At 59.6% G+C, this 25,599-nt stretch overlaps 2 protein-coding genes across 3 annotated transcripts; both read right to left on the reverse strand.

The window, feature by feature from the left end:
- Positions 1-1,837: 1,837 nt before the first annotated feature.
- Positions 1,838-5,796, reverse strand: KLK14 (kallikrein related peptidase 14). Its single transcript, XM_040978217.1, has 5 exons — positions 5,760-5,796; positions 5,095-5,266; positions 3,143-3,396; positions 2,458-2,594; positions 1,838-1,990 (listed from the first exon to the last, which is right to left on the reverse strand). The coding sequence occupies exons 1-5, from the start codon at positions 5,794-5,796 to the stop codon at positions 1,838-1,840; spliced, it is 753 nt and encodes a 250-aa protein (XP_040834151.1).
- Positions 5,797-18,002: 12,206 nt separating this feature from the next.
- Positions 18,003-23,822, reverse strand: CTU1 (cytosolic thiouridylase subunit 1). Of its 2 annotated transcripts, XM_040978047.1 has the most exons (3): positions 23,795-23,822; positions 21,134-21,659; positions 18,003-18,630 (listed from the first exon to the last, which is right to left on the reverse strand). In XM_040978047.1, the coding sequence occupies exons 2-3, from the start codon at positions 21,639-21,641 to the stop codon at positions 18,077-18,079; spliced, it is 1,062 nt and encodes a 353-aa protein (XP_040833981.1). In that variant the 5' UTR covers positions 21,642-21,659; positions 23,795-23,822; the 3' UTR covers positions 18,003-18,076. The 2 variants fall into 2 exon arrangements, with proteins under 2 accessions (XP_040833981.1, XP_040833980.1); XM_040978046.1 differs by lacking the exon at positions 23,795-23,822 and having other exon boundaries at positions 21,134-22,734.
- Between the last annotated feature and the right edge of the window lie 1,777 nt (positions 23,823-25,599).

Raw genomic sequence — 25,599 nt, forward strand, 5'->3', positions numbered from 1 at the left:
ACCTACGCCCAGTTGCTTGGGTCATTCCCAGGTAAAAGCATGACAGGGGCATGCACAGCTGTGTACCTGCCGGTTTCTGGGGTGTGAGGGCGCCCCCTGGGGTTGCTGTCAGACCCCCGGTGAGAAGCCAAGCAGACAGACTCAGCAAGGGCTGTCCAGAAGCCTCCAACACATCCCCTCCCCGCCGAGGGAAACATCCTCCCAGCATGGGTGCTCGTTACCATAATTAGCAGCAGACAGGACCCCAGCTTTTATTGACTCTTTTAAAAAGGAAATTATTTAATTGTTACTTTATGTAACTTCATGTTTAATGATGACTGTCTTTAGCAACCAGCTTTTAAAATTCCTGATATTTTGCCAGGAAGCACTTGCCAGCAGGAGCTGGCTCCACCACATCCCCGGCCCGCGCCCTGCCCGGGGCCAGCGGCCTTTTTTACTCATAGCGACTCCCCGGCTTCACTTTTACATTACCCTCTTGGCTCCGTGTGTGTCGGCTAGAGCGAGGACACCGCTGCCTGCCGGGCACGCAGTGGGCGCAGAGTAAGTTCCCGCGAAGAGTCGTGGGTGTGAAAGCGAGCAGCCAACACGACGGCTGCCGCTGAGTTAGAAGCAAGCCGGGCCACCCTGCAAGATTTCGCAGGGTGCCGGAAACCCAGGGCTGGCTGGCTGTGTGGCCGCCCTTGGGGTAGGAGGGTACAGAAGCCGGGGATTAAAAAGTGCAAATGAGAGAAAGGTTCTGCCAGCACTTGAATCCAGGCGTGTGAGTCGCTCGGCTCTCCCCCCGGGGAGGATCGGCTGGGACCTGGGACGCGGGCCTTCCACCTCCAGGCAGCAGGGCACTGGCTGGACTGCAGTGGGCACCGCCATTTCCTACACAGGCCAGAGACTAGGCACGCGGATGGGCAGCAGAGCGAGGGGGCACATGGCGGCATGGCATGCTACTTTCTTCTTAAGATTTTAAAATTTATTCTGGGCCCGGCGGCGTGTCCTAGCGGCTAAAGCCCTCGCCCTGAACGTACCAGGATCCCATATGGATGCCGGTTCTAATCCCGGCAGCTCCACTTCCCTTCCAGCTCCCTGCTTGTGGCCTAGGACAGCAGTCAAGGACGGCCCAAAGCCTTGGGACCCTGCACCCGCATGGGAGTTCCTTGCTCCTGGCTTCGGATCGGCGCAGCACTGGCCATTGTGGTCACTTGGGGAATGAATCATCCGATGGAAGATCTTCTTCTCTGTCTCTCCTCCTTTCTGTATATCTGACTTTCCAATAAAAATAAATAAATCTTTTAAAAAATTATCCTAAAGAGTTACAGCAAGAGAGAGAAAAATAGAGATCTTCCATCCGCTGGCTCACTCCCCAAAAGGCCATACAGCTGACTAAAGCTGCAGGCAGGAGTTCCTTCTGGGTCTCCTATGTCAGTAGCAAGGACCTCAAAACGCATCTTTCGCTGCTGCTTTGCTGGGTGCGTCAGCAGGGAGCTGGATCGGAAGTGGAGCAGCAGGAACAGGTGCGTGCACCGGATGCGCGGCACTGCAGGTGGAGCTTAAAAAACCCCCGCTCAGAGCGGGGTGGGAGTGAGGGGCTGTGTGCGTTTCTTGAGCGAAATAAAAGAGCACTGGAGGCATTCAACGAGGGTTCTTTTTTTTTTTTTATGATTTTATGCACTTTGAAGACACTGGGAGCGCTGGGTGTGGTCCCCTGTGGACCCGGAGTTGGTGCCCCACCCTCTGCAGCTGAAGGGGGCTTCAGTAGCTACAGGGGAGGAGAGGAAGCCGGAATGGGGGGCCCTGGGACAGGGAGCAGGTAGCTGGCTGGCATGCTTAGCAGGTCCGCAGGGCCTCATTTGCCCCGCATGGTCTCCTGCACCCACTTTCCATATTTGCACAGGTTGGTGTAGACTCCGGGGTAGCCAGGCAGGGCGCAGCGCTCCATGCCCCATGACACCACGCCTTGGAGCCGTCCCCCACATACCAGCGGTCCCCCGGAGTCACCCTGAGGGAGGGGGAGGGGACAGAGAGGGAGACCGGGTGGGCGGTGGGCAGTGGGCGGTGGGCAGTGGACGGTGGGCGGAGCTGCAAGCGCATGCAGAGTCAGGGAGGCTGGGACGCGGCGCTGGGGGCTCCCAGCTCCGGGGGTGGGCGGGCAGCCCATGCTGGGGTTCCACCCTGGTCTGCCGCATTGTTGGCAGGTGCCCAAGGACTTGAACCGCCATCTGTTACGGTCAGGAGCCACACACTTCCGTGTGGGTTATGGGACACCTGACGGCATCCCGAGGCCACAGGCCCGCCATGCGCCTTTCTCATTTACTGTTCCCCACACCCCCGTCTCTCCCAGGGAGGGAGGGTGGTCCAGTGGCCCCAGGACAAGAGTCGTCCTGCTTTCCCGAGGAGGACAGGAGCCAGGTCCGTTCCTCCGGGGGGCCCCCAACTCCCGTCCAACTCCAGCCCAGTCTTCCTCACCTGACAGGAGTCCTTTCCTCCCTGCGGGACGCCTGCGCACACCATGCCCTCCCTGATGGCTCCTGAATAGGCTCGCTGACACTCCTGCTCCCCGGAGATGTTCACGTTCACACACTGCAGAGCGTTGGGGTACCTGGCTGGGGTCGGGGTATCAGGTCAGGGCAGAGGTCAACACTCCCATCTCCTCCCTCAGACCAGGGGTCCAGCCCCTCCTCCCTCACACCCAGGGGTCCAGCCCAGCCCCTCCTCCCTCACACCCAGGGGTCCAGCCCAGCCCCTCCTCCCTCACACCCAGGGGTCCAGCCCAGACCCTCCTCCCTCACACCCAGGGGTCCAGCCCAGCCCCTCCTCCCTCACACCCAGGGGTCCAGCCCAGCCCCTCCTCCCTCATACCGGGGGTCCAGCCCTCCTGCCTCACACCCAAGGGTCCAGCCCAGCCCCTCCTCCCTCACACCCAGGGGTCCAGCCCAGCCCCTCCTCCCTCACACCGGGGGTCCAGCCCCTTCTCCCTCATACCGGGGGTCCAGCCCTCCTGCCTCATGCCCAGGGGTGCAGCCCAGCCCCTCCTCCCTCACACCCAGGGGTCCAGCCCAGCCCCTCCTCCCTCACACCGGGGGTCCAGCCCTCGCTCTGGAACCCAGGATGCGAAGCCCGCCCCCGTCTGTCAAGGCTATGGGGTCCTCACTGATCGGGCTGGACGTCGTCCCCCAGCCTGATACTCGGCAGGAGGTCCCGGGGCTGGCACAGGCCTGGGCCAGGGCGATGGCCCTCACGGCCCTCCCAAGCCGGGCCGGCTGCTCCAGTCGCAGCAGCATCACGTCGTGCTGGTGGGTGCTGGAGCTGTAGCTTGGGTGTGGCACCTGCTGGACCACGCGCAGCACCTGCTGGGTCGCCTCCCACCTCTTCAGGTTGTGCTTTCCCAGGGCCACCCGGAGGATCCTGGCCCGAGACACCCACCCCCAGGAATAACACCGTTCACAGGCTGCTTCCTGGTGTGTGTCCCCCCCAAGTGCAGCCTGCTCCCTCCACCACAGGCCAGCGTCCCTGCCTGGGTGGTCTCTCCTGACCCAGCCCCACAGGCCTCCCCGTGTTCTTCCTGTGACCGTGCTCTGGCTCCTGGCTTGGGGGTGTGGGGAAGGTTCAGTGTTCTGGGCCCAGTTTCAGGGTCTGTGTGGGTTCTGGGTTCCAAGGGAGACTGGGTTTAGCTCTGAATGAAATGGCTTTGGGGACCGGCGCTATGGCACAGCATATATAGCCACGACCTATAGCACCAGCACCCCACACAGGCAGCAGTTGGAGTCCTGGCTGCTCTACTTCTGATGCAGCCCCCCGCTAGTGCCCCTGGGGAAGCAGTGGAGGATGGCCCAAGTGCTGGGGTCCCTGCACCCACACGGGGGACCCAGAGGAAGCTCCTGGCTTCTGGCTTCAGGCTAGCTGAGCTCCAGCCATTGTGGCCATTTAGCGAGCAAACCAGCAGAAGGAAGATTGTTTTTCTAACTGTGCCTTCCAAACAAAATAAATACATCGTTCAAGAAAAAAAAAAAAATTAAGTGGCTTTGCTGCACGCAGCCCCACCCTCCCATCCTGATGGTGGCCCAGGCTGTGGCTTCCAGTGCTGATTCTGCACTGGGGTCAAAGCTCTAGGGATGGCCGGGGTCCCTCAAGGCCAGAGCACTTGGTTCTGGGGGCGCGCCGTCCCCACATGGGGGCTCTGTGAGGGCGGGGACCACCCCCTGAGCCAGGGGCCTCGAGGCAGCTCTTGGTTGCGGCCTCAGTTTCAGCCAGTGGGTGGCGCTCTGAGGTCCTACGCCTTGGCCTGAGCCTTGGATGCCCTTGCAGCCTGTTCTTGATTCTCTACCTAGTCCTTCCGGCTCTCAGGGCTGTGGCCTGGACTCGGGGTCCTGGAGGCTGGCCGCCACTCTCGGATTATATTATATCTTGGACTGAGGTTGGCTTAGGGAGCTGGGTTTGTGGCGTTGGATTTGGCTCGTCATACACCCTGGGATAGCTCTAGCCTGGAATGTGAGGTCTTCATTACCAGCTGGGTTCTCAGTTTAGGCCTAAAATCTGGGAGAGACTTCAGGGATGCCTGGGTGGGGCAGGAGGTGCCTTCAGAGGAGGGATCTGCCTTCTGACATTTGAAACCTAGAGTCTAGTCCTCAAAAGGTGCTGTAGCCCAGCATACTGGGTTCCCAACAGCACAACTACTAGCTTTGTGGTTGAACCCCAGGCCTTGGCGGTTGGACCCCAAGCCTTGTGGTTGAACCCCAGGCCTTTGTGGTTGGACCCCAGGCCTTGGCGGTTGGACCCCAAGCCTTGTGGTTGGACCCCAGGCCTTGTGGTTGGACCCCAGGCCTTGGTGGTTGGACCCCAGGCCTTGGCGGTTGGACCCCAGGCCTTGTGGTTGGACCCCAGGCCTTGAAGCCAGCTCTGGGTTCTGGAGTGTTTCTGTCCTCTTGGACGTGGAACAGAGCGGTCTTGGCTTCTGCCCCGAGGCTGGCTTGGGCTGTAAGAAGGGACTTCACAAAGGCTGTGGGGAAGCACAGCTGAGCCATGCTTGGGCTGTGGGCTCTGAGCTCTCTCATCCCAGTTCTGGGCTCCCCGTTAACCCAAGAAGGGCAAGGATGGGGCACTCACGGGCGGGCACAGTGGGCAGCTGTGATGACCCACCGGGCTGACAGCAAGGCGCCCCCACAGAGGAAGCTGCGCCCGGGGCCCGCCAGCAGCGCCACCTGCCACGGTTGGGAGTTCTGGATGCACGTGTAGCCTCCGATGATCTTGTTGTCATCATCTTGGCTCTGCGCCGTGGCTGGGAGCAGCAGCACAGTAAGCACGGACACCCCGTCCCTCACCCCACAGGACATCCGACTCCCCAACTTCAGCCGCTCCCCATCGCCCACCCCCACACACCCCTGACTGTCCCAGGACTGCTCCTGCCAGCCGCCTCGCCTCGGTGGCAGCTCCAAGGCCACTGCCCCAGGGTCTCACTGCATCTCTGTCCCCTGACTCCACACGCCTTTGAGCTCACACGTCCCAATGTCACCCACACCGTCTCCACCAACACCTGCAAGGGGCTCCCAGCCTTCCCACGCGGCAGGATCCACCCCAGGGTCTGCTACTCACCCCGGGGTTCCTCTCCAATGGGACTGAGAACCTGGGGTCTGACCCACCGAGGACCTCACAGTTCCCCTCCCCGCCTCGTTCTCACTGGGGACCCTAGGAGCACCCCACGTCCCCGGGAGCCTGTGTCGGGCTCTTCCCGAAGCCTTTAGGGAGGCTCCCCTGGCTTCGCACCCCCTTACCTACAGCCAAGACGTAAAGTGCCACCAGCAGGAGCATTCTGGGAGCTAGACGGGGGTTAGGGGAGAGGGAAGAAGGAGAAAGGAGAGAGAGAGAGATCTTGTGTCTGCAGGAGACTCAACAGCTGACAATGACTCACTCAGAGACCCTCAGAGACGGGGAAGGGGTGGAGTAGCGGCCAGTGGCGGGCGGGGTCCTGGGTGGCCCCCGCAGCAGCGACCACAGGGCTGTGGATGCTGAGCGGCTCACGGCTGGGTGGGGAAAGGTGCCAGGGTGGGGACTCCCTTCGCAGTCACCTGGCAAAGCCTTTTATCCCCGGTCTGGGCAGCTGGCCCGGCCCCCACTGTCTGCTCTTGCCTTTTTTTTTTTTTTATTGCTTGTTCCCATTCCAAGACTGCCCGGCCTCGTCCCCTCCCAAGCCTCCACGGCAGTAGGAGCAGCTGTAATTGTCCTGAGAACCTGTCTGCCTGGGGCTGGAGCTGGGCAGTGGACTCGTGGTGGGTTGGGGGAGTTGGGGTGCGGTGGGGTGGAGGGGGAGAACAGCCTGGGGATGGAGGCTGTGCAGTTCCTCAGAGAAACGGGAGGCTCCCAGAAGGAGCTGCTTTGAAGGCAGGGGGCATTGAGGGGAGGGGGCGAAGAGGAGGAAGGTGAATGGGGAGCCAGGCAGAAGACATAGAGGGAGAAAAACCGAGATGGGGGAGGGAGGCACAGGGTGCCCCCAGGAGCTGAGAGCAGAAATGTGCCAAGGGAAGCAGGCCCCAGCGCCGTGGCAGAGCAGATGAGGACCCCGCCCTCACAGCCAGCATCCCAGAGGGGTGCCGGTTCGAGTCCCAGCAGCTCCACTTCCGATGCAGCCTCTTGCTGTTGTGTCTGGGACAGCAGTGGAGGATGGCCTGAGTGCTTGGGACCCTGCACCCGCGTGGGAGACCCGGATGAAGCTCTGGGCTCCTGGCTTGGAATCAGCTCGGCTCTGGCTGCTGTGGCCATCTAGGGAGGGAACCAACAGATGGAAGAATTTCACACACACACACACACACACACACACACACACACACACACACACACATCCTTTCAGGTAAATAAGTAACTTTAAAAGAAATAAAGGGGAAGCAAATGGAGACAGAAGAATAGACTCAGAGTGAGCAGGTGGGGTGGGAGAGCAGGAGAGACCCCTCTGCCCGTGTGTTCCCTCACCGGCGGGATCCCAGTGGCGGTGCAGGACAGTGGAGAGCAGCGAGGAGCTGGTGAAGTGTGGCAGAAGGAAGTCGGAGCACACAAGTGACAGTGGGGACATCCGGGGTTGCGGACCTGGACGGAGGAGGCCAGGCTGGACAGAGAGGTGGACACACCTGGGCAGGGACAGTCCTGTCCCTCTGGCTTTCCCATTTGGGGTCCTCTGTCCTGGACTGGTGCCAGAGCTGGGGATGTCCAACTTAAGCAGAACAGTGAGAGAAAGTGAAGTACAGAGAGTTGACATGGGGATCCAGAGAGGGCCGGCAGAGATCCAGAGAGAGAGAGAGGACAGAGACCCAGAGAGAGAGAGGGGACAGAGACACACAGAGAAAGGGGGCACAGAGACCCAGAGAGAGAGTCCCAGACTGAGAGACAGAGACAGGGTGGAGACTGAAATTGGGGCGGGGACTCGGAGAGGACGGGAGAGGCAGAGCCGGTGAGATGAGGAGGTTTCTCTCCAGCCTGTCGTGGGGCCCTGGGGCTGGGGGCTCCCTCCTAACTTGGGGCGGGCCTGTCCTCCAGGCCCTCCCCCAGCCTGTTAAATGCCCTAATGATGGTCATTTGCCCGGGCCTGGCAGCCCGGTGCGGGACCACGCGGTGACTCAGAGCCCCACCTGTACGCTCCTGGCCCTCAGCTGCCTCCTGAGTGTGCCGTGGTCACTGTGGCACTTAGCCTGGCTCTGCCTGGGCACCTGCACGTGGGCCCACTCACCCGTGTCTGCCTGGCATATGTATTTCCCGTGGACCACCTCTGCCCCTCGGGCCCCCACCCCACCCTGTGTTTTGAGCAGGAAGCCTTGGTAAGGGAGACCCAGTGACAAGAAACAAACCACGTGTACACACACGTGCGCACACACATGACATAGATGCAGTGATGTACACGTGTGCTCACACATGCGAGCAGCAATGCTGTCACACACAGGTAAGACACTGCCGGGGAAGTCGCCCACACTGGGGTCACTGTGACGCCCGCTCGGACCCCTCGTCCAGCTCCCTGGGGACATGCACCCTGGGAGGGAGGGGACAGACTTAAAACATAATAAAAAGGTCAAGAATTCTCTAGAAAACACGAGGTCCCTGTTTTTGTATTTATTTTTATTGGAAAGGCAGATGTACAGAGAGGAGGAGAGACAGAGGAAGATCTTCTGGCCACTGATTCACTCCCCAAGTGGCCGCAACGGCTGGTGCTGCGCCGATCCGAAGCCAGGAGCCAGGAACTTCTTTTCTGGGTCTCCCGCACGGGTGTAGGATCCCAATGCTCTGGGCCGTCCTCGACTGCTTTCCCAGGCCACAAGCAGGGAGCTGGATGGGAAGCGGAGCCTCTGGGACTTGAACTGGCATCCACAGAGGACCCGGGCGTGTTCAAGGCGAAGACCTTAACCACTGCACTATTGCACTGGGCCTGGTCCCTGTTTTATTTTTAAAAAGATTTGTTGCTTTGAAAGGCAAAATTACAGAGCAAGAGGGAGAGAAAGAGAATCTTCCATCCACTGATTCACTCTCCAAATGGCTGCTTCAGCCAGGGCTGGGCCAAGCAGAGGCCAGGAGCCAGGAGCTTCTTCTGGGTCTCCCACGCGGGTGCAGGGTCCCAAGACCTTGGGCCGTCCTCGACTGCTGTCCCAGGCCACAGACAGGGAAGCGGGGCAGCTGGGACATGAACCAGCACCCATGTGGTATGCTGGCTCTACAGGCTGTGCCTTTGTGTCGCAACCCCAGCCCTCAGGCCTGGCCCTCTTAAACCTGCAAGGGAGGCTAGGGAGGTGGAGACCCTCACAGCTGCAGCAGCCCACCTTGTCCCAGCCGGCTCCCCGCAGAAGCTCCACTCCTGGAGTGTAGTGCAGCCTTGTGTGTAATACCTGATGGATGACTGAGCGTGCAAGCACAAGCACCATCCCTGAGGCTGCCCCAGGGCTGCCAGGATGCTCCATCCGCGTCCCATGTCCCATGTGCACCCAAGTCCCTGGGAAGGACGTTGTGCCACTAGGCAGCACCGCCACTGTCTGCTCCCCTCCATCTGCCCAGCCAGATACCTGCACCCAGTAAACAGTGGCTCCAGTCCCCAAGCTGGCCTCCTGTGTCCTCCGTTCTGCCTTCCTGAGCCTGGCTGCTCCCCGTGGAGCTGCTCGGCGCTGGCTGGTTGCTGCAGGGATTGCTTCTCCCAGCACTGCGCCCTCCAGGCCCACCCACGCTGCGGCCAGTGTCCGCGTCTCCTCCCCCCTCCAGGGCTGAGGACTCTCCCACCCGTGCACGTGTCCTGCTTTGTCTGTCCAGTCTGGGAGTCCTTCCCGCTTCTCCTCTCTCCCACCTGCCTTTCAGCCAGCATTCAGAACATTCGCTGTGTGTCCATTGTGGCTGTGTGCACTTGGGAAGCAGCAGAGAACAAAATAGACACCTCTCTCTCTCTTAGCAACACTTATTGAGCACAGTATATATTGCAAACCATGAGGGTTTACAAAAGGGTAAACCCCAAGCCTGTGTTGGAGTACACACAGCGGGCTAAGCCACCACCTGCAGTGCTGACATCCAACATGGGCGCCTATTCAAGTGCCAGAGGTTCCACTTTCTGTCCAACTTTACTGCTCATGCACCTCGGGAAGGCAGCAGAGGATGGCCCAAGTGCTTGGGCCCTCGCGCCCACGCGGGAGACCCAGTAGGAGCCCTTGCATCCTCGCTTTGGTCTGGCCCAGCCCTGGTCCTTGTGGACACTCAATAGATGGAAGATGGCTTTCTTTACTGTTCATGTGCAGATGCAAGGTCTGCCCTTGAGCCTTGGCTGTGCTGTCCAGGGCATCAGCCCTGGTTGCTGTGCCCACCACACACAGCCTCACATGCCCAGCTTTGCTCACCACGTCCCGCTCCCAGCTGGTCTGTGACATGAGGACTCATGGTCCTCCTCGTGCAGACCAGGAAGCTTCGGCCGCGTGGGGTCCTCCCTCCCTGGGCTTGTGCAACCTGGAGCAGCCACCATGACCCTGGACCCAGGCGGGCAAGGGTGCTTGGAATGCCCAAAAACAAAGGGCTGGATGGTGCAACGCATCCTGCTGGGAGGTGGGATTAGCCCCACGCCTCTCCCATTGTGCCCTGTGAAGGAAGGAGGAAAGGGCGGAGAGGGAGTCTGTGGGCGGCAGGAAGTGTAGGCCCAGTCTGTCTGGCGTCTTCCCGTCGGGGGCACCAGGGCAGGAGAAGGGTGATGGCATAGGAGGTGCCCAGGTGAAGTTGGGCTCATGCATTGAGGGCACCTCAGCTCAGCAGGTGGATGATTTGGTTCTTTGGCGGGGCAGTGGGGGGACTTGGCTGATGTCTACACAGAACGGGCAGGGTGGAGATGCCAGGGTGGGTGAGGTGTGGATGGGGAGGGGACGGGAAGGGAGGGAAGGCAGCAGGGGCTTGGTGGAAAGGGTGTATGCGGAGGGCCAGGTGCCCTGCAGTGGAAGAACAGGAGGCCATGCCAACCAACCTCGGAAAGAGTGGAGCGGAGCCGTCAGCAGCGTGTGGGAAGTATGGGAAACACGTGAGCGGCATCCTCCGAAAAGCCTCCACAGCGGGAACTTGGGGTGACAGTGCGTGGCAGCTCCACAATCCCCAGGGGTAACGCGGCGGTTGGGGTGTTACGGGAAGAAGAAAATGTGTAAACAAGGGGTCTCACCCACTTTTCCCTGATCAATTATGTAAACATCATCACTAATATAAAAAAAATGTGTAAGAGGCTGCGGTCAGGGCGTGGGCTGCTGTGGTTCTGAGGCCAAGCCCTTCCAGGTGAGGACGGACGGGGGAGGGCGACTCCAGGGGCAGGAGGCCCAGCAGCTGGCCTCGGGGGCTGCTCTTCCCCAGTGTGTCAGCCGTGGCCCACCCTGGCCTCCACCTGTGCAGCACCACCCGTGGTCCTGGCACAGGCTTCCTGGGATGACGGATCCTCTGGGCTCACACCACGGAAAGACAACAGCTGTAGCTGGAAGTGTCATGTGTCAGCGGCAAGTTAGGACCCCGGCCCAGCCATCTGTTAGGACCCCAGCCCAGCCGTCCGTCAGGTAGGACCCCAGCCCAGCCAGCCATCTGTTAGGACCCAGCCCAGCCATCTGTCAGTTAGGACCCTGGACAGGAAGTAAGATACATGGTGTAAAATTGAAATGAATAAATATGGGAGTTAAAATAAAAGAATGAGTAGGAATGGGGAGGGGGGGGGTTGGGGTGGGAGGAGTTGGAGGAGAAATGGGGAGATAATGTAATAAAGGTATGGTGGAAATATATGTGGTAAATGGTAAAGATAAGAAGGAGGATGGGAGTAAGGTAGGGAAATTTGTAAGGGAAGGATATCAGGAATATGAGAAGTGTATGGAAAGGATGAAAGTATGGGATATAGGTGTAGATGGATGGTATGGTAAAGAGGAAGATGTATTAAAAAGGCAGATTTATTGATGAGGGTGATAGACAAAATGATTAAGAAAACAAATCGTGTGGGACAGGAGATGGAAAAATGATATGGGAAGATAAAAAGGTAACTTGGGTATATTAGTAAGGGGGATGGGTGGGAAGGTAAAAGAAAGGGAGGGGAATGATTAAAAGTGGGGTAGGTGAAGGGAAGGAGGGGGAATTTGATGGATGTGGTGTTAAGAAATATTAATTGAAGATGGGTATAAAGATGATGATAGATAAATGCTAAGAGAGTGAAAGGTGAATACATGATGAATTAGGGAGGGAGGATGGATGAGTAAAGAAGGAAAGGAAGGAAAAATGGAATTGTAAGGGATAAAGGATGAATTCACAATAAGGAAAGGGGGTTATTAAGGAATATTAGATAATGGGGAGGAATATGATGGGATTATTGTAAGTGTAAATGGGATGTGCTGGGAAAGGAAATGGAGGGTGGGGGGAAGGGGGGGGGGTAGGTATTGAGTTGGAGATTAAGACGGGGGGGAGGTAGGGGTATTGAAAAAGGGGGTGGAATGAAGGCATAATGAAACAGGATGGGGGGGTGGTGTTGGTTTGTGGGGGTATATTAAGGGATTTGTTTGGTGGGGATTTTAGGGAATTGGGATTATGGTTTGGGGTTAGGTATTAATGGGAGTATTATGGGGGTTTCTATATCTGGGGAAAAGGGGAAGGAAGTAAAGGGAGAAGCCCCACCCAATCTCCACCCATCCCAGGTCCCCGATGTGGGGCATGCTCTGAGGGTCTTGCTCAAGTGGTTTTGACAGTTTAACAGTTATGAATTGCTGCCAATCTCACCATTCCAAGCATGAAGAAATTGCTGCAGAATCCACAGGTTGACATAGTCCATCTTAGAGTCTCTGCCCTGTTTTTCACTGCCAACATATGGCTGGGGTAGTTGATTGACTTGTTCTGTCCTCTGTCTTTTCATGGTTAGGGATCTGAGTCCGACAGTTCGGTTGAGGGAATCCCTAAAGAAACTTTGTCTGAGGTGATCCCAGACCAGGTTGTGGTGTGTACTAGCAAGTACGGGGCCTGGTACAGTCCATCGCCTCAATCACTTGGTGGTTGTAATTGCTGAGTCGGTTCTGTTTCCAGCCCTGTCTTCCACTGGAACCAATGGGTATTGCAGTCCAGCCTGGTTCTGCCCACCACACACCCAGCCCTCACATAAACCAATGGGAGCTGGGGCCCGGCGCGGTGGCGCAAGTGGTTAAAGGTCCTCGCCTTGCACACCCGGGATCCCATATGGGCACAGGTTCTAATCCCAGCAGCCCTGCTTCCCTTCCAGCTCCCTGCCTGTGGCCTGGGAAAGCAGCAGAGGACGGCCCAAAGCTTTGGGAACCTGCACCCGCGTGGGAGACCCGGAAGAGGCTCCTGGCTTCGGATCGGCATAGTATCGGCCCGTTGCGCTCACTTGGGGAGTGAATCATCGGACGGAAGATCCTCCTCTCTGTCTCTCCTCTCTGTATATCCGCCTTTCCAATGAAATAATAATAATAATAATAAAATAAATCTAAAATAAACCAATGGGAGCTGTAGCCTAGTCGGAGTGACCCGCAATAACCCCCACCAGGCCCGCCCCCTGTCCTGGTTCCTGTGCTTGCCCGTATGTACAGCGGACTAGTCCAGTCTGTCCCATATTCTATTCTGCTCTCATACATGTCAGTGGGCATTGAAGCTTCTTTCAACCCAACCAGCTCCTCTATCTAGCCCGCACACACGTTGTTGGGTGCCCTTCTGTCTAGCCACCCCTACCCCATCCTGGTTTTAATGTCCTCCAGTGGGAGTGGTAACCCAAGAGGGAGGAGCCCACTATTTCCCCCCCAGGCCTCTCCCACTCCCGGATTATGCACTCTCCAGGTGGTTCTGCAGTTTAGCTTTACAGAATTAGCCCCCAATGCCAACTTCTGCCAGCTGATGCTGTGGCTAAGCCCAACCAACCCTCACGCACTCTATTTTATGCTTGTACCAGGAGGAAAAATCAGCCCAGCCTGGCCTTTCCCCAACCTAGCGCACATGAGGTCCACAGGTGTTGTAGTCCTGTCTCGTCTGGTCTGCCCCCATGCCAGAGCATGCTCTCCAGGGGGAGTAGCTGTCCAACAGGGGAGCCCCCCATATTCCCCCTGCTGGCTCTGCCCCCTCCCTCCTGGTTTTCACGTGTGCTGTTGGGCACTGTGGCCACATCATCCTGTATAGGTCACCTCACCTTGGCATTCTATAATATGCACTGGTTTTTGTTGTGATCAAACCTGGCTCGACCCATACTCTGTTCTGATGCTTGGATTCACCAGCGGGTGATGTGAACTGGTTCAGCCTAGTCTACCCCTCAACCCATGCCAATTGTATGCCAGCGGGATACTTTCCATGGCCTGTTCTGGGCTGTTTCTTATCATGCTTCTTGCATGCTTACCCGCAGGGTCTGTGTCCTGCCGGAGGAGTTGTTCAGGCTCCTCCATCAGAACCTCTTCCAATGCCAGAATTTGTGCATACCAGTGGGTCCATGAGCCAGCCATACTCAGTTCACCTCCTGTCCTAGTAGGAACAGTGGCCTTTCCTGACTGGCCTTCAACCCAATCTGGTTCTTCTTACTGTTGGATGTTTCAGCCCAGCCATGGCTCGTCCGTACCCACATACAGCTCACACATGGCTCAGTAGGGGCTGACCTGCCCATTCTTCCTGTGATTGTTTTTCATTGTCAGCTGGAAGTCACTTCCTGGCCACCCTCTCTCAGCACTCTTTCCTGGTTTCAACCTCATCCACTTGGTGGTTTCTTTCCAATGCCTCATTTCAATCTGTAATTGCTTTATGTGTTTGCATCCTTCTTTGTTGTTGCCATTGCTTTTTTCATTCTCTCTCTCCATGGCACATAACACTGATGGATAATCCTTGGGTTTTATTTACCCACTTAAAGAAAAAAGATTGACTTTTTAATTGGAAAGGCAGATTTACAGAGAGGGGAAAGATCTTCCATCCATGGGTTCACTCCCTAAGTGGCGGTAACAAGTGGAGCTGGTCCCAAGACTTGGGGCTGTCCTCGACTGCTTTCCCAGGTCACAGGCAGGGAGCTGGATGGGAAGTGGAGCAGCTGGGATCCTAACCTGTGACCATAGGGGCCACCAGGGCTTTAGATGTAGGATAGACTGTTAGGCTACCATATCGGCTCCTACTCACTCCCTTTTTTACTCTTATTTCTGGTCTGTCTCCAACGACTTCAGTGTTGACTGACAGGGTAGACCCTGCCATCCACCTTACCCACATCTGTGCCCCAACACAGTAGATGCTCCACCAACACATGCAGAAGGAAGACACGTCTCTCACTTGGCCTGGATTCTTGTTTACTGCACCCATGACGAAGCCTCCGTGCCCAGCCTGGAGCCTGGCACGGGCCAGGGGCTATGGGAAGACTCTGAAGTGGCTGAGACTACCCTGCACTGGACTCTCTCCAGAGTCTCTGTGTCCAATGCCTCCACCTCTTTGGACCAGACGATGGTCTGCAGGTACTTGGTGCTGGGGGAGTCAGAGGTGGAGCACCAGGAAGATCAGCTGTCCAAGTCTGGCCTCTAGACCCCTGTGAGAGAATGCTTCTTGCCCCACGGGATGGGACGAGAGACTTCACAGACCCAAGGTCATGCTCAGTAAGAACAGAAGGTCCCTGGTGTTTCTGTGGAGGCAGTGTCCGCCAAGGCCGAGGACCTGGACAGAGTCTGGCCTCGGGGACCACCAGGGCCCCTGCACAGCCACGGCACCTTATGCCTGCTGGTCGCTCCTGCATTGCTGGGCCATGTTATGGAGGCCTCTTCTCTCTGCAGAAACGCCTCCAGTGGCCACCAGCTGGGTAGTAACCGTCCTTAGCCATGCCCCCCCCCCGCTAACTTGGGGTGCAACAGCTCCTTGAGGGCGCCTCCACATGCATGGCAGCCCCCATGCCTCTCACGCTCCTTCCTCACCTCTGGGTGTTGGCGTCTAGGACACCATGCTCCACAGATGTTTCCACTCTCCTGCTGTGCATGGCTCTCGGGGTGCTAGGGCCCTCTCCCTGACTCCCCCACGCCACCCCCCAACCAGGAGCTGGTGGAGGGCAGGAGCTGGGGCTGACTCAGCGCCGTGTGCTTGCTGTGTTAATGCACAGATAATCCTCTCTGTGCTTCCGCTCAAGGCCAAAGCCAGAGCTCCAGCCGCAGCCAGTCTGCCACCTGCTGCTGTTCCCTCTGGCAGGAGGCTCTTTTTGTCCATTCTATGCTTGGGTCTGACTCCCTCCCGCAGACTTGCCTTACCCACCCCACATGGGGCACAGACACTAGCGGGAGGCCAAGGAAAGACCTTGCTGGACAGCACAGCCGCCAGCTGCACAGGCATGGTCACAGCGGCCCCTGGTGGCTGCAGCTGAGACCAGCACCTTGCTGTGTTCCTGAGTGCCCCCTCCCCAGGTGAGTGGCTCTGGTGAGCCCACACGGCCAGGAGTGTGCCCAGGGCAGAGGCTGTGCCCAAGGGCACATGGCTAGAGGGGCCGAGCGTGGCTTGGCATGCAGGCTCTCGATTCCAGACTGGATGTCTGCCCTGCCCAGGATAGGGGGGAGCACCAATGAGTGAGAAAAACGTACTTGCTAGCTTTTAGCAACCAAGTATTAAAAACCAGAAACAGGGCCTGGTTCATGTCCCAGCTGCTCCACTTCCCTTCCAGCTCCCTGCTTGTGGCCTGGGAAAGCAGTGGAGGACGGCCCAAAGCCTTGGACCCTGCACCCGTGTGGGAGACCTGAAGGAGGTTCCGGGCTCCAGATCAGAGCCCAGCTCTGGCCGCTGCAGCCTCCTGGGGAGTGAACCAGCAGAGGGAGGATCTTTCTGGAAGACCCAGAAGAAGCTCCTGACTTTGGATCTGCTCAGCTCCAGCCGTTGTGGCCACTTGGACAGTGAATCAGTGGACAGAAGATCTTCCTCTCTGTATACCTGACTTTTCAATAAAGATAAATAAATCTTTAAAAACACGCACAAAGAGAGCAGTTGGAGTCCCGGCTGCTCAGCTTTTGACGCAGCTGCCTTGCTGATCCACCTGGGAAAGCAGCAGAAAATGGCCCAAGTGCCTGGGCCCTGCACCCACAGGGGAGATCCGATGGTCTCTCAGCCCCAGTCCCGTAGCTGCATTGTGCGTGAGACACGCACCCACAACCAGAGGCCCAGCTCCCCAACTTCCGCAGGGTACACAGTGCAAGGGCCAAGACTTGTTTCTTTCCTGACTTGCTGCTGCTGTGTGGCCCAGGGCATCCTCCGGCCACACATCCATTCTTCATGAAACTTGACCGTCTAGCGCCCCCTGCAGACCATCGTCCTCACAGCAACTGGAATAAGTTGCCGAAAAATGGAAGCTGCATTTGCCCCCAGCACCGGACCCCTCCCATGTGGTGTCACCATGCTTAGAATAAAACCCTTGTCCTTCTCACCCTTGTAAGGGTACACTGGGACATGCCCTGGCTCCTTGGAAGGGCCGCCAGGGTCACGGCCACCCCCGGACTCCCTTCCGCCCAGACAGTATGACATAGACTATTTGCCCATTATCTGTCTCTGCTTATTCCTCATTATCTGTCACTGCTTATTCCTAGTGCCCCGGGGAAGCCTGGCCCAGTGCAGGTGTTCAATAAACTGCTGTGGATCGAACAATTAACCCAACGCTTGTCCCACAGGGAGGCAGAGGCGCTGGGCAATCTGCTTTGCCGCCAGGCTTATCAGGAAAAGTGAGCCAGCAACTGGGGAGGGCTGGGGAAGCTTCTAGAAGGCCCTTGGAGAATCGGGATGGGACATTGGGAAAAGGAGGGCCCTGGGACCAGCAGCCAGCTGACGCAGCTGCCCAGGATGTTAACACAAGGCCCAGCTCCCCAGGAGGATGCAGGGACCAGAATGCAGCCAGCCCAGCTCCCCAGGAGGACGCTGGCGCCAGAGCCCAGCCTGGCCCAGTCCCTCAGGAGGTCCCGGAACCCAGCCTGGCCCAGCCCCTCAGGAGGTCCCGGAACCCAGCCTGGCCCAGCCCCTCAGGAGGTTTCCTCCACGAGTCTGACAGCTGGGCCTCACGGGAGGCCTCTGTCCCAGGGCTGAGCCGCCTGAGCCAACAGGTGCTGTGATGGGGACGGGAGGCTGGGATGTGGGTGAGGGGTTCTCCTGCTATTTCCAGGGGACAAAGCAGACATTTGGAGGGGTTCTGTCGCAGACCCAGGCCCACCCAACCGCGCCAGCTTGGAGCGTTCTGATGGGAACCCCCTCCTGCTTTCAGCATGGTCACCTTGCGGCCATTTGCCCCTCAGGCCGTGGCCAGTGAGGTCAAGGCGGGGCTGAGAGGAGAGCGCGCAGCACCCCCTGCACAGGTACACGCGGCACCGGAAGACAGCACCGGGACAGGGACTGTGATTGACACCTGTCCATCAGGTCACGTGGCTTGGCTTAGCCCACCACAGGCAATGGAAACATCGGGTCCCCAGGGCTCAAGGTCTCGGCATCAGGTGAGCTAGCCCGGAGCGGCCCTCCTCCTCTCGGGTGCACGCGTCCAGTTCCTGTCCCTCCCCAGCTCCTCCCGAGTCCAGCTGGGAGACGGGGGCAAGAGTTACACAGGTTTATTCACACTGTCAGTGATGTGGGACCCCGCCCCCAGCCCCAGTTCCAGGCAGCGTCACTAGAAGGTGGGGATGGGTGCAGAGGCGGGGACGCCCTCCTGACCCCCTTCACCACCCTGCGGCCTTGAGGGCGGTGCCCCCTCCTCGTCCAGTCCCCGGCGCCCCTTGCCGATGGCCAGGCGGGGCCGGCCTCGGTTGAGGCCGTCCAGGAGGGCGCAGGCCTGGCAGAGCGCGTGGCTGGCGAGGGCCCCGCAGCGGGAGCAGGTGCCGGGGGGCGGGGGCCGCGCGGCCGGGGCCAGCGACAGGCGCTCGGCCGAGTGCACGAGGTCCAGCACCACCGATGGCCGCGCCGCCTCCAGGAGCTTGAGCAGGTCGCGGGCGTGGCCGCGGAAGGCCTCGGGCGCATACACGCACTCCTCGGAGAAGTAGTCCAGGCGCCGGAAGTGCGCGTACAGCACCACCTCTTTCTGCGAGGCAAATTGCAGCGGGCGGCAGCGCGGCAGGGCGCCCCCCTCGCCCGGCGAGCCCAGACCCCCGCCCCGGGCCAGCCGCCCCACATCACCCCGCAGGAAGTTCATCAGCACGGTCTCCGCCATGTCGTCCGCGTTGTGGCCTGTGGAGAGAGAAGGGGCAAGGCCAGGTGAGGTGGGGCGTCCCGCCCCTGCGCCCCAGGGGCTGTGGGGGCAGCCAGAACCCGGACATCCGGAGCAGGTGGAAGCTGGATTCACTCGGGGCCCATGAGGTTCCGGGGTGCCACATTAAGCGGGAGTGAGCAGCCAGGGGGAGGCGGAAGGTGGACGACGCCCCTCTCCCGTCCCGGGGCGCCTTCGGGACCCCCTCCCTGGCCGCACACCTGCGTCCCAGACCCCAATCCCTGTCCAACCCCGGTCAGCTCTGTGGTTCACACTGCATGCCAGTCAAGCCGGCGCCTTCACGGGAGGGTCCCAGAGGGCTGGGCGGGCAGCAGGCCTCCCTCCCACACCCAAGAGCCCCTGTCCCCATCCTGGGAAGCCAGGGAGGAGCCTGGTTACTGCGCTTCCAGGACTTAGGGTGCCAGGCAGCTGACTGCAAGATGGGGCAGTCACCGGGTCTCCCCTCCTCCTTGCCTACGCGAGGGACCTTGCATGCGATGGAGGCAGGAAGGTCAGGATTAGAGCCGTGAGGGCAGAGTCCAAGCCAGAGGGATGCCGATGGAGGAGGCATGCCCGGCCATTGCCCTGGCTTTGAAGACGGAGGACGGGGCTGCGAGCGGGCCATGCCAGCCACCCTGGGAGGCTGGCCAAGGCTCCTGCAGCTGGACTTCAGCCGTGCCAGCTCCAGATGTTAGCCCAGCGAGACCCTTACCAGAATTCTCATCCCCAGCAGCGTAAGATAACCCATCTGTGTCACTACAAGTGGCAAAATATGCAAGAAATACGCCAAGAACCTGTCACCCCAGTAACAGGACTGTTTTCACCAGGTGACCCTGCGGACGACACATATTGGCAAGGTGTCCTTGTTGCTGTCTCTGTCTAGAAAGCCCTCAGGGTGTGTGTGTCCCACCAGGACATGGAAGCCTCCTCTCTCATCCCTCGCTTTCCTGTCCCGTTCTGTCCGAGTCTGCATCCGTGAATCCCGGCCGAGCGGGACGTGGATCCTGGCAGAGCGAGATGTGGCCCATACTTGGCGATGCCTGAAGGCATTTGGGGTTGGCTCCAGAGGGACTGGTGGGGGGTCAGAATCGACGAAAACCCTGCTGTGTACACAGCAGCTGTCGCGCGACAGTTTTCTGTGGCCGGGGCTGCGCTCTGAGACGGCCCAGTCCAGAGGCCAAGGGCCCAGGTCTGCTCTAACTCAGCATGGCTTTCCAAGCACCGTCCGGCTCTGCGACCTCTGGCAGCTTCAGTAAAGGTTTGCCATCTGCCAGTCGGCTGAGTCAGAAACGGCGTTACTCAACGGGGGGCTACGCTCATGCCACACCTGCCGACTGCCAACCCACGGCAGGGCGTGGCAAGGACGGTGATTAGCACACAGGGCCTCCAAAAAATAGAGCGAATAAACAAAGGGGGAAAAAAACCACAAAAACCCAAGTTAAGGATTTTTTTCTGGACGTCTCCCTTAGTTTTACGATTTTAATTAGTAAGTGATTCTGAGGGGGCATTTTCAAAGAGCGGTCTCGTCCGTCCACTGTGCTGCATGGAGGAGGGCCCATCCTTCCCGCCTTCCCCCCACTGTCCCCCCAAAGTGCTGGGCTTTCAGCAGCATCTCGAGGCCATTTTCTGTGCATGGAGCCACCTCGTGCCAGTCCTGACCACTTGGACCCCCAAGCGCAGGTCCCTGAGTCACAGCGCCCTGTTGTGGAGGCCGCCGGGATCACACCTCTGCGAGACCCCGCTGGGACTGCACCTGCTGCTGTACTGCCTTCCCTGCAGCAACACTGATGCTTGCTGACCTGCGCAGGGCAGGGAGCTGGGCGTTCTAGCCCTGGGCTGACAACAGCGCAGGCTTCTAAGAGATACTTTGTAATCTGTTACCATTCTACCTATGCGCGCTCTGCCACACACACTCTTCTGTTAACTCCTAATGGAGGCCTGTTAACTCCTAATGGAGGCCGGTACTATCAACGTGGTTGAAACGGAAGCAGAGAGGTTAGGAACTGCCACGTGGCCACAGTCTGGGGCCTGGCATGTGGCAGACAGGCTCTGTTGCAGGAATGGGCGAGAGGGAGATTTACAGACGTCCTTTGAGAAGGAAGAGGCTATTCAAAAGCAAAAGAGACAAGCCAGAGGTATTTTTTTTCCAAGGTGGAGCTGGGTTCTAAAAGGTGGACCTTGAGAGACTCCGGAAGATTGGAAACAACTTCCTTTGCCGATCTCCGGAGCTCAGGACAGTGGTCGGCTCCAAGGCTCAGTGCCCGCCCTGCCCCATCCTCCCCCAGCATCCTGAAGCAGGGATGTCCACTGCGCAGGTGGGGCATGCACAGGTCCCGGCTCTCCCAACCCAGCTCCTGGCTGTAAGCCTCGACCAAGGGCTCCTTTTTCACCTCTTGGGCACCTGCCCTGCCTCCGCTGCAGGCCCCACCTCCCCATCCCTCCCAAGCATGCGCCCCGGCCCCTCCCTGCAGCATCTGCACTCACCTGTCACGATGTGCGTGGCTCCCACGAGGCGAGCTCCTTCCTCGAGCGCCCTGCGCCGCAGCACCCCGCAGAAGGTGCAGCAGGAGCGGCTGCGGCCCGTGCCGGCCGTGCTGCGGGCCACGGCGTCCATGGTCCAGCCCCCAAAGAGATCCTCGTAGGCCACGATGGTGAGCGGCAGCTCCCAGCGCGCGGCCTGGCGCTTCACGGCCGCCAGCGCCGCGTCCCGGTAGCCCCCGATGCCCTCGTCCACGGCCACGAGGTGCAGAGAGATGTCCAGGCGAGGGGCGAGTGCGCGCAGCACATGAGCGAGCACCGTGGAGTCCTTGCCTCCCGAGGCGCCCACGGCCACCACGGCGCCCGGCGGCAGCAGGCGGCCCGCCAGCACCGTGTGCAGCACCTCGGCCTCAAAGGTGGCGCAGAAACAGGCGCCGCACAGCGCCTGCCCTGAGCTGGGGCGTCGGAGGGCGGCGCGGGCCTCGTGGCATGAGGCGCACCGTGGGGCAGGCATGGCGGCGGGGATCGGCCTCTGCGGGACACAGAGAGAAGACACGTGGGTGTGTGATGCGGGGGTGAAAGGTAGCCACCCCATCATAGCTCTGCTCAGAGGGACAAGGGGCCATCGCCAACCCGGGCTCCAGAGCTGTCCAGAGCGCGTGGGGCCAGCTCTGAAGACAGAGGGAGGCCGGGGGACTGAGTGGGAGGACGGACTGGGTGGGACACCGCCTGCAGGATATGATCGCAGAGGCACTATGTCCACCAGGGACGCGGAGGCCGCCTGGACTCCACCTCTACAGCGACTGCCCGGGGTTGCACCTGCTGCCAGGTCTCCGGGAACCAGCTCATCCTGGACCCCTTCCTGTGCGCTGAGACCCCAGCCCCTGCTTGGACTTCCTCGCTGGGCTCTCTGTGCCTCTCACTCTTGATGGCAGCTATCGGCCAGCGGGGGCCTGTCCAGAACTGTCCCCACTCCCATGGGCCTGCCTCACTCCGGTCCTTAGAGTGGCTTGTGAGGCCCTCTTTTTCTCGCTGACCCCCCTCCCTCTTCTTCAGCTGCATGGTGGAACACCCAGGGAACACTCCTGCTGGAGGGGGTGCTTGTATCCCCTCGGCCTCAAGGGCACCCCTGCTGTGGAGCCCAGCAAGTGGCCCTCGGCCCTCCCTCATCGGCAGTGACCAGGGGCCACCCCGTCCGTCACGGCCGGGCCATCTCTCCCTCCCTTCCTTTGCGCTGAGGGGTGCCCACACCCCGTCACTCTCCTGTGCCCATGAGGGGCACGCTCAACTCCACACCTCAGAGGCCTCTTCTCTGACTCCAGGCACCTGTTTCCCCGCTGCAGCCAGGGTGGGACACAAGCCCCGCTGAGCTCATCTCTCACTCCACTGAACCCAGAGCTGGCCAGTGCTCTGACCAGCAGGGGGACTCCGGGTCCAAGGAGGGGGACTTGCAGGTATCTGCTGGGGGTGACAGGTGGTGCTGGGCAGAGAAGGGGGTCCAAGCTGACTCCAGTTTGATAAAGGATTCTCTTGGGGATGGCACGGTGGCTTACTGAGTTAAACCTCCACTTGCAAGCAACACCGTCCCACATGGGCGCCGGTTCTCATGTCCAGGCGGTCTCACTTCCCATCCAGCTTCCTGCTGTGACCCAGGAAAGCAGTGGAGGACGGCCCAAAGCCTTGGGACCCTGCACCCATGTGGGAGACACAGAAGAAGCTCCTGGCTTTAGATAGGTTCAGCTCCAGCCATTGGAACCACTTGGGGAGTGATCCAACGAATGGATGGATGACCCTTCCTCCATTTCTCTCTCTGGAAGTCTTTCAAGTAAACAGCACATCTTTGAAAACATAAATAAAAAGGGTTCTGGCGGTTGCGTTGGGAGGAAGACTTCAGAAGCCAGGAGGTCAATGAGGGCGCTGTGACTGGACTTGGTCAAGTGGTGGAGGCCTGAGCATCTGGGCCGACGGTGTGGGCACGGGGCAGCGGGTCTCCTGCAAGCCTGGGGGGTCCTAGGGACACCTGGTCTCTCTGCAAGCCCGCAGGGCCCTAGGGACGCCTGGAGCCCTCCGGGGCAGTTGGTCTCCTGCAAGCCCGCAGGGTTCTAGGGACGCCTGGTCCTCTCTGCAAGCCTGCGGGGTCCTAGGGACGCCTGGTCCTCTCTGCAAGCCTGCGGGGTCCTAGGGACGCCTGGAGGCCTCCAGGGCAGTGGGTCTCCCTGCAAGCCTGCGGGGGGGGGGGGTCCCAGGGACGCCTGGAGGCCTCCGGGGCAGTTGGTCTCCCTGCAAGCCTGCGGGGTCTTAGGGACGCCTGGTCCTCTCTGCAAGCCTGCGGGGTCCTAGGGACGCCTGGAGGCCTCCGGGGCAGCTGGTCTCCCTGCAAGCCTGCGGGGTCCTAGGGACGCCTGGTCCTCTCTGCAAGCCTGCGGGGTCCTAGGGACGCCTGGAGGCCTCCGGGGCAGCGGGTCTCCTGCAAGCCCGCGGGGTCCCAGGGACGCCTGGAGGCCTCCGGGGCAGCGGGTCTCCCTGCGAGCCTGCGGGTTCCCCGGTGGGGTCAGGCGCCTCTCCTGCAGCCCTGACCCCGACCCTCAGCCGTCACAGCCCCAAGGAAGACCCCCAGCCTTCCCACATGCCGCCAGCCCGAGCGGCTCAGGTGCTGGACACACTCACCTGCGCTCCAGGGAGCGGCGGCGCCTGCCACGCGGAAGCCCGGCACGGAAGTGGGCCCGGGACTACAACTCCCAGAATGCCTGCTACCGGAAGCACGGGTCAGCGGGATCCTGTTAGGCCTACGACTCCCAGCAGCCCTTGCAGCTCTGTTCCGGACGCATCTTGAAGTTTCCTAGGCGCGGGCAGCGGGCAGCGATGCCAAGGCAACGCGCCTGCCCGTGCTCTGATTTCCTGGCTTTATGAACCTTCTCATGAGTTTTCCAGGCGATGATGCAGGGTTGGTGGCGTGTGACAGGGGGAGACCGTGCAGGGCCGGGGTGTCAGAGGGCCTTGCAGGATTCGCGGCTGTGGCTGCATGCTTGCAGGTCCGCATTGCAAGGGACAAGGGCTGAACACAGAACCCCCGGCGGCAGGTGCACCCGGCACCCACTGCTCAGACTCGGGGTCCTGGAGCTGCACGGGAGGCGGGAGACCCGCAGACGCCCCAGGTCGCGACTCCAAGATCTCCCCCCATCTCCGAAGTCTGTCCCTTGTTCCCTGGAATGGCTGGTGCCACCTCGGCCCAAGCCGCACATAGGACCTGCCCATCCTATTCTCAAAGGAAATAGTGTGTGCACACGCGTGTTCTAGCTGCTCCATGTGCCATGACTCCAGTTGGGAATGACCCACGTGGCTCTCGACAGGTGCAAACGGGCATAATCCATCATGGAAAGGGAAATATTGATGCTGAGTGAAGGAACGCGGACAGAAAGCTCCACTGTGTGTGTGGTTGGTTTGTGGGGGAACTCTGGGGGCGGGGGGGGGGAATTGCAGCACTAAGAGGAGACCCCATGCCTCTGATGAGGGGGAGTGGGGAGATGGGTGGTCATGCAGGGTCGTGTAGCCACAGCTCAGCTACTCACCGGGGATAAACGGGTGGGGGGCAGAAGGCTGATTTTCCCTCTGCCTCCTTGGGGTGCAGAGGCGTGGAGGGCAAGGCTTGCATTCGAGGCTGCACAGCGGGTGCTTTGCAAATGGTGCGGCGTGACACACATGGTGCTGGCCCTGCGTCTACACTCTCCCTCCTCCGTGTCCTCAGGATTGTGATAAGACAAGACGAGAGAATGACACTGCTCAGACAAGACACTGCTGGGTAATGAATAGAAATCCTGTGAGTTCTGCAAGTTGGAAATTCCAAGGTGGAGGCTTGCGGCTGAGCAGTGCGAGTGCTTGTTCCAAAGCTTCCTGTTTGTTACACAGTTCCTGGGTGTTGCTTTGTGAGAACCCCGAATTTGCAGATGCTGCTGTTCAGGTTGCAGCCACCAGATGGCAGTCACGGCCCTGCAGGTGCCACGTGCCCGGAAGTCCACAGGACTTTTAATATTGTTTACGAAGTTGAGAGGGACACACGCCCACGTGGGCCTATGGTTGGGGAGAGGTATGGAGGAAGGTGGGTGGGGTAAATATTCGAATTTTTTTCTCCTGTGTCCACAGAGGGGGCCACTGCTTGCTGTCAAACTACATGAGAACCTGGGCTTGGGGGGTAGTCTGATGAAACTTTCAACACCCCATGTGGGGAAGTGTTCCCGAGGTGTTACTGGAGTGGTTTTGATAGTTCTGAGACATCATCAGGCTTCATTGGTCCAGGGTTGAGACAATCTTTCCAAGGTCTGTTGGCTGACCAAGGCCATTTTAGCGTATCCCCAGGCCCAGGAACATGCTGCCCCAATACTGCTACCATGTCCTGCCACTGAGTGTGCCACGTAGAGCGGCACAGAGTTCCCTGCGTGCTTTTAAAAATAATGGTGGCAACCATGCTGCACACG

The sequence above is a fragment of the Ochotona curzoniae genome, unplaced genomic scaffold (assembly GCF_017591425.1).
Source record: "Ochotona curzoniae isolate NIBS_2020 unplaced genomic scaffold, NIBS_Ocur_1.0 contig_2861, whole genome shotgun sequence".
In the NCBI taxonomy this organism is placed as follows: Eukaryota; Metazoa; Chordata; class Mammalia; order Lagomorpha; family Ochotonidae; genus Ochotona; species Ochotona curzoniae.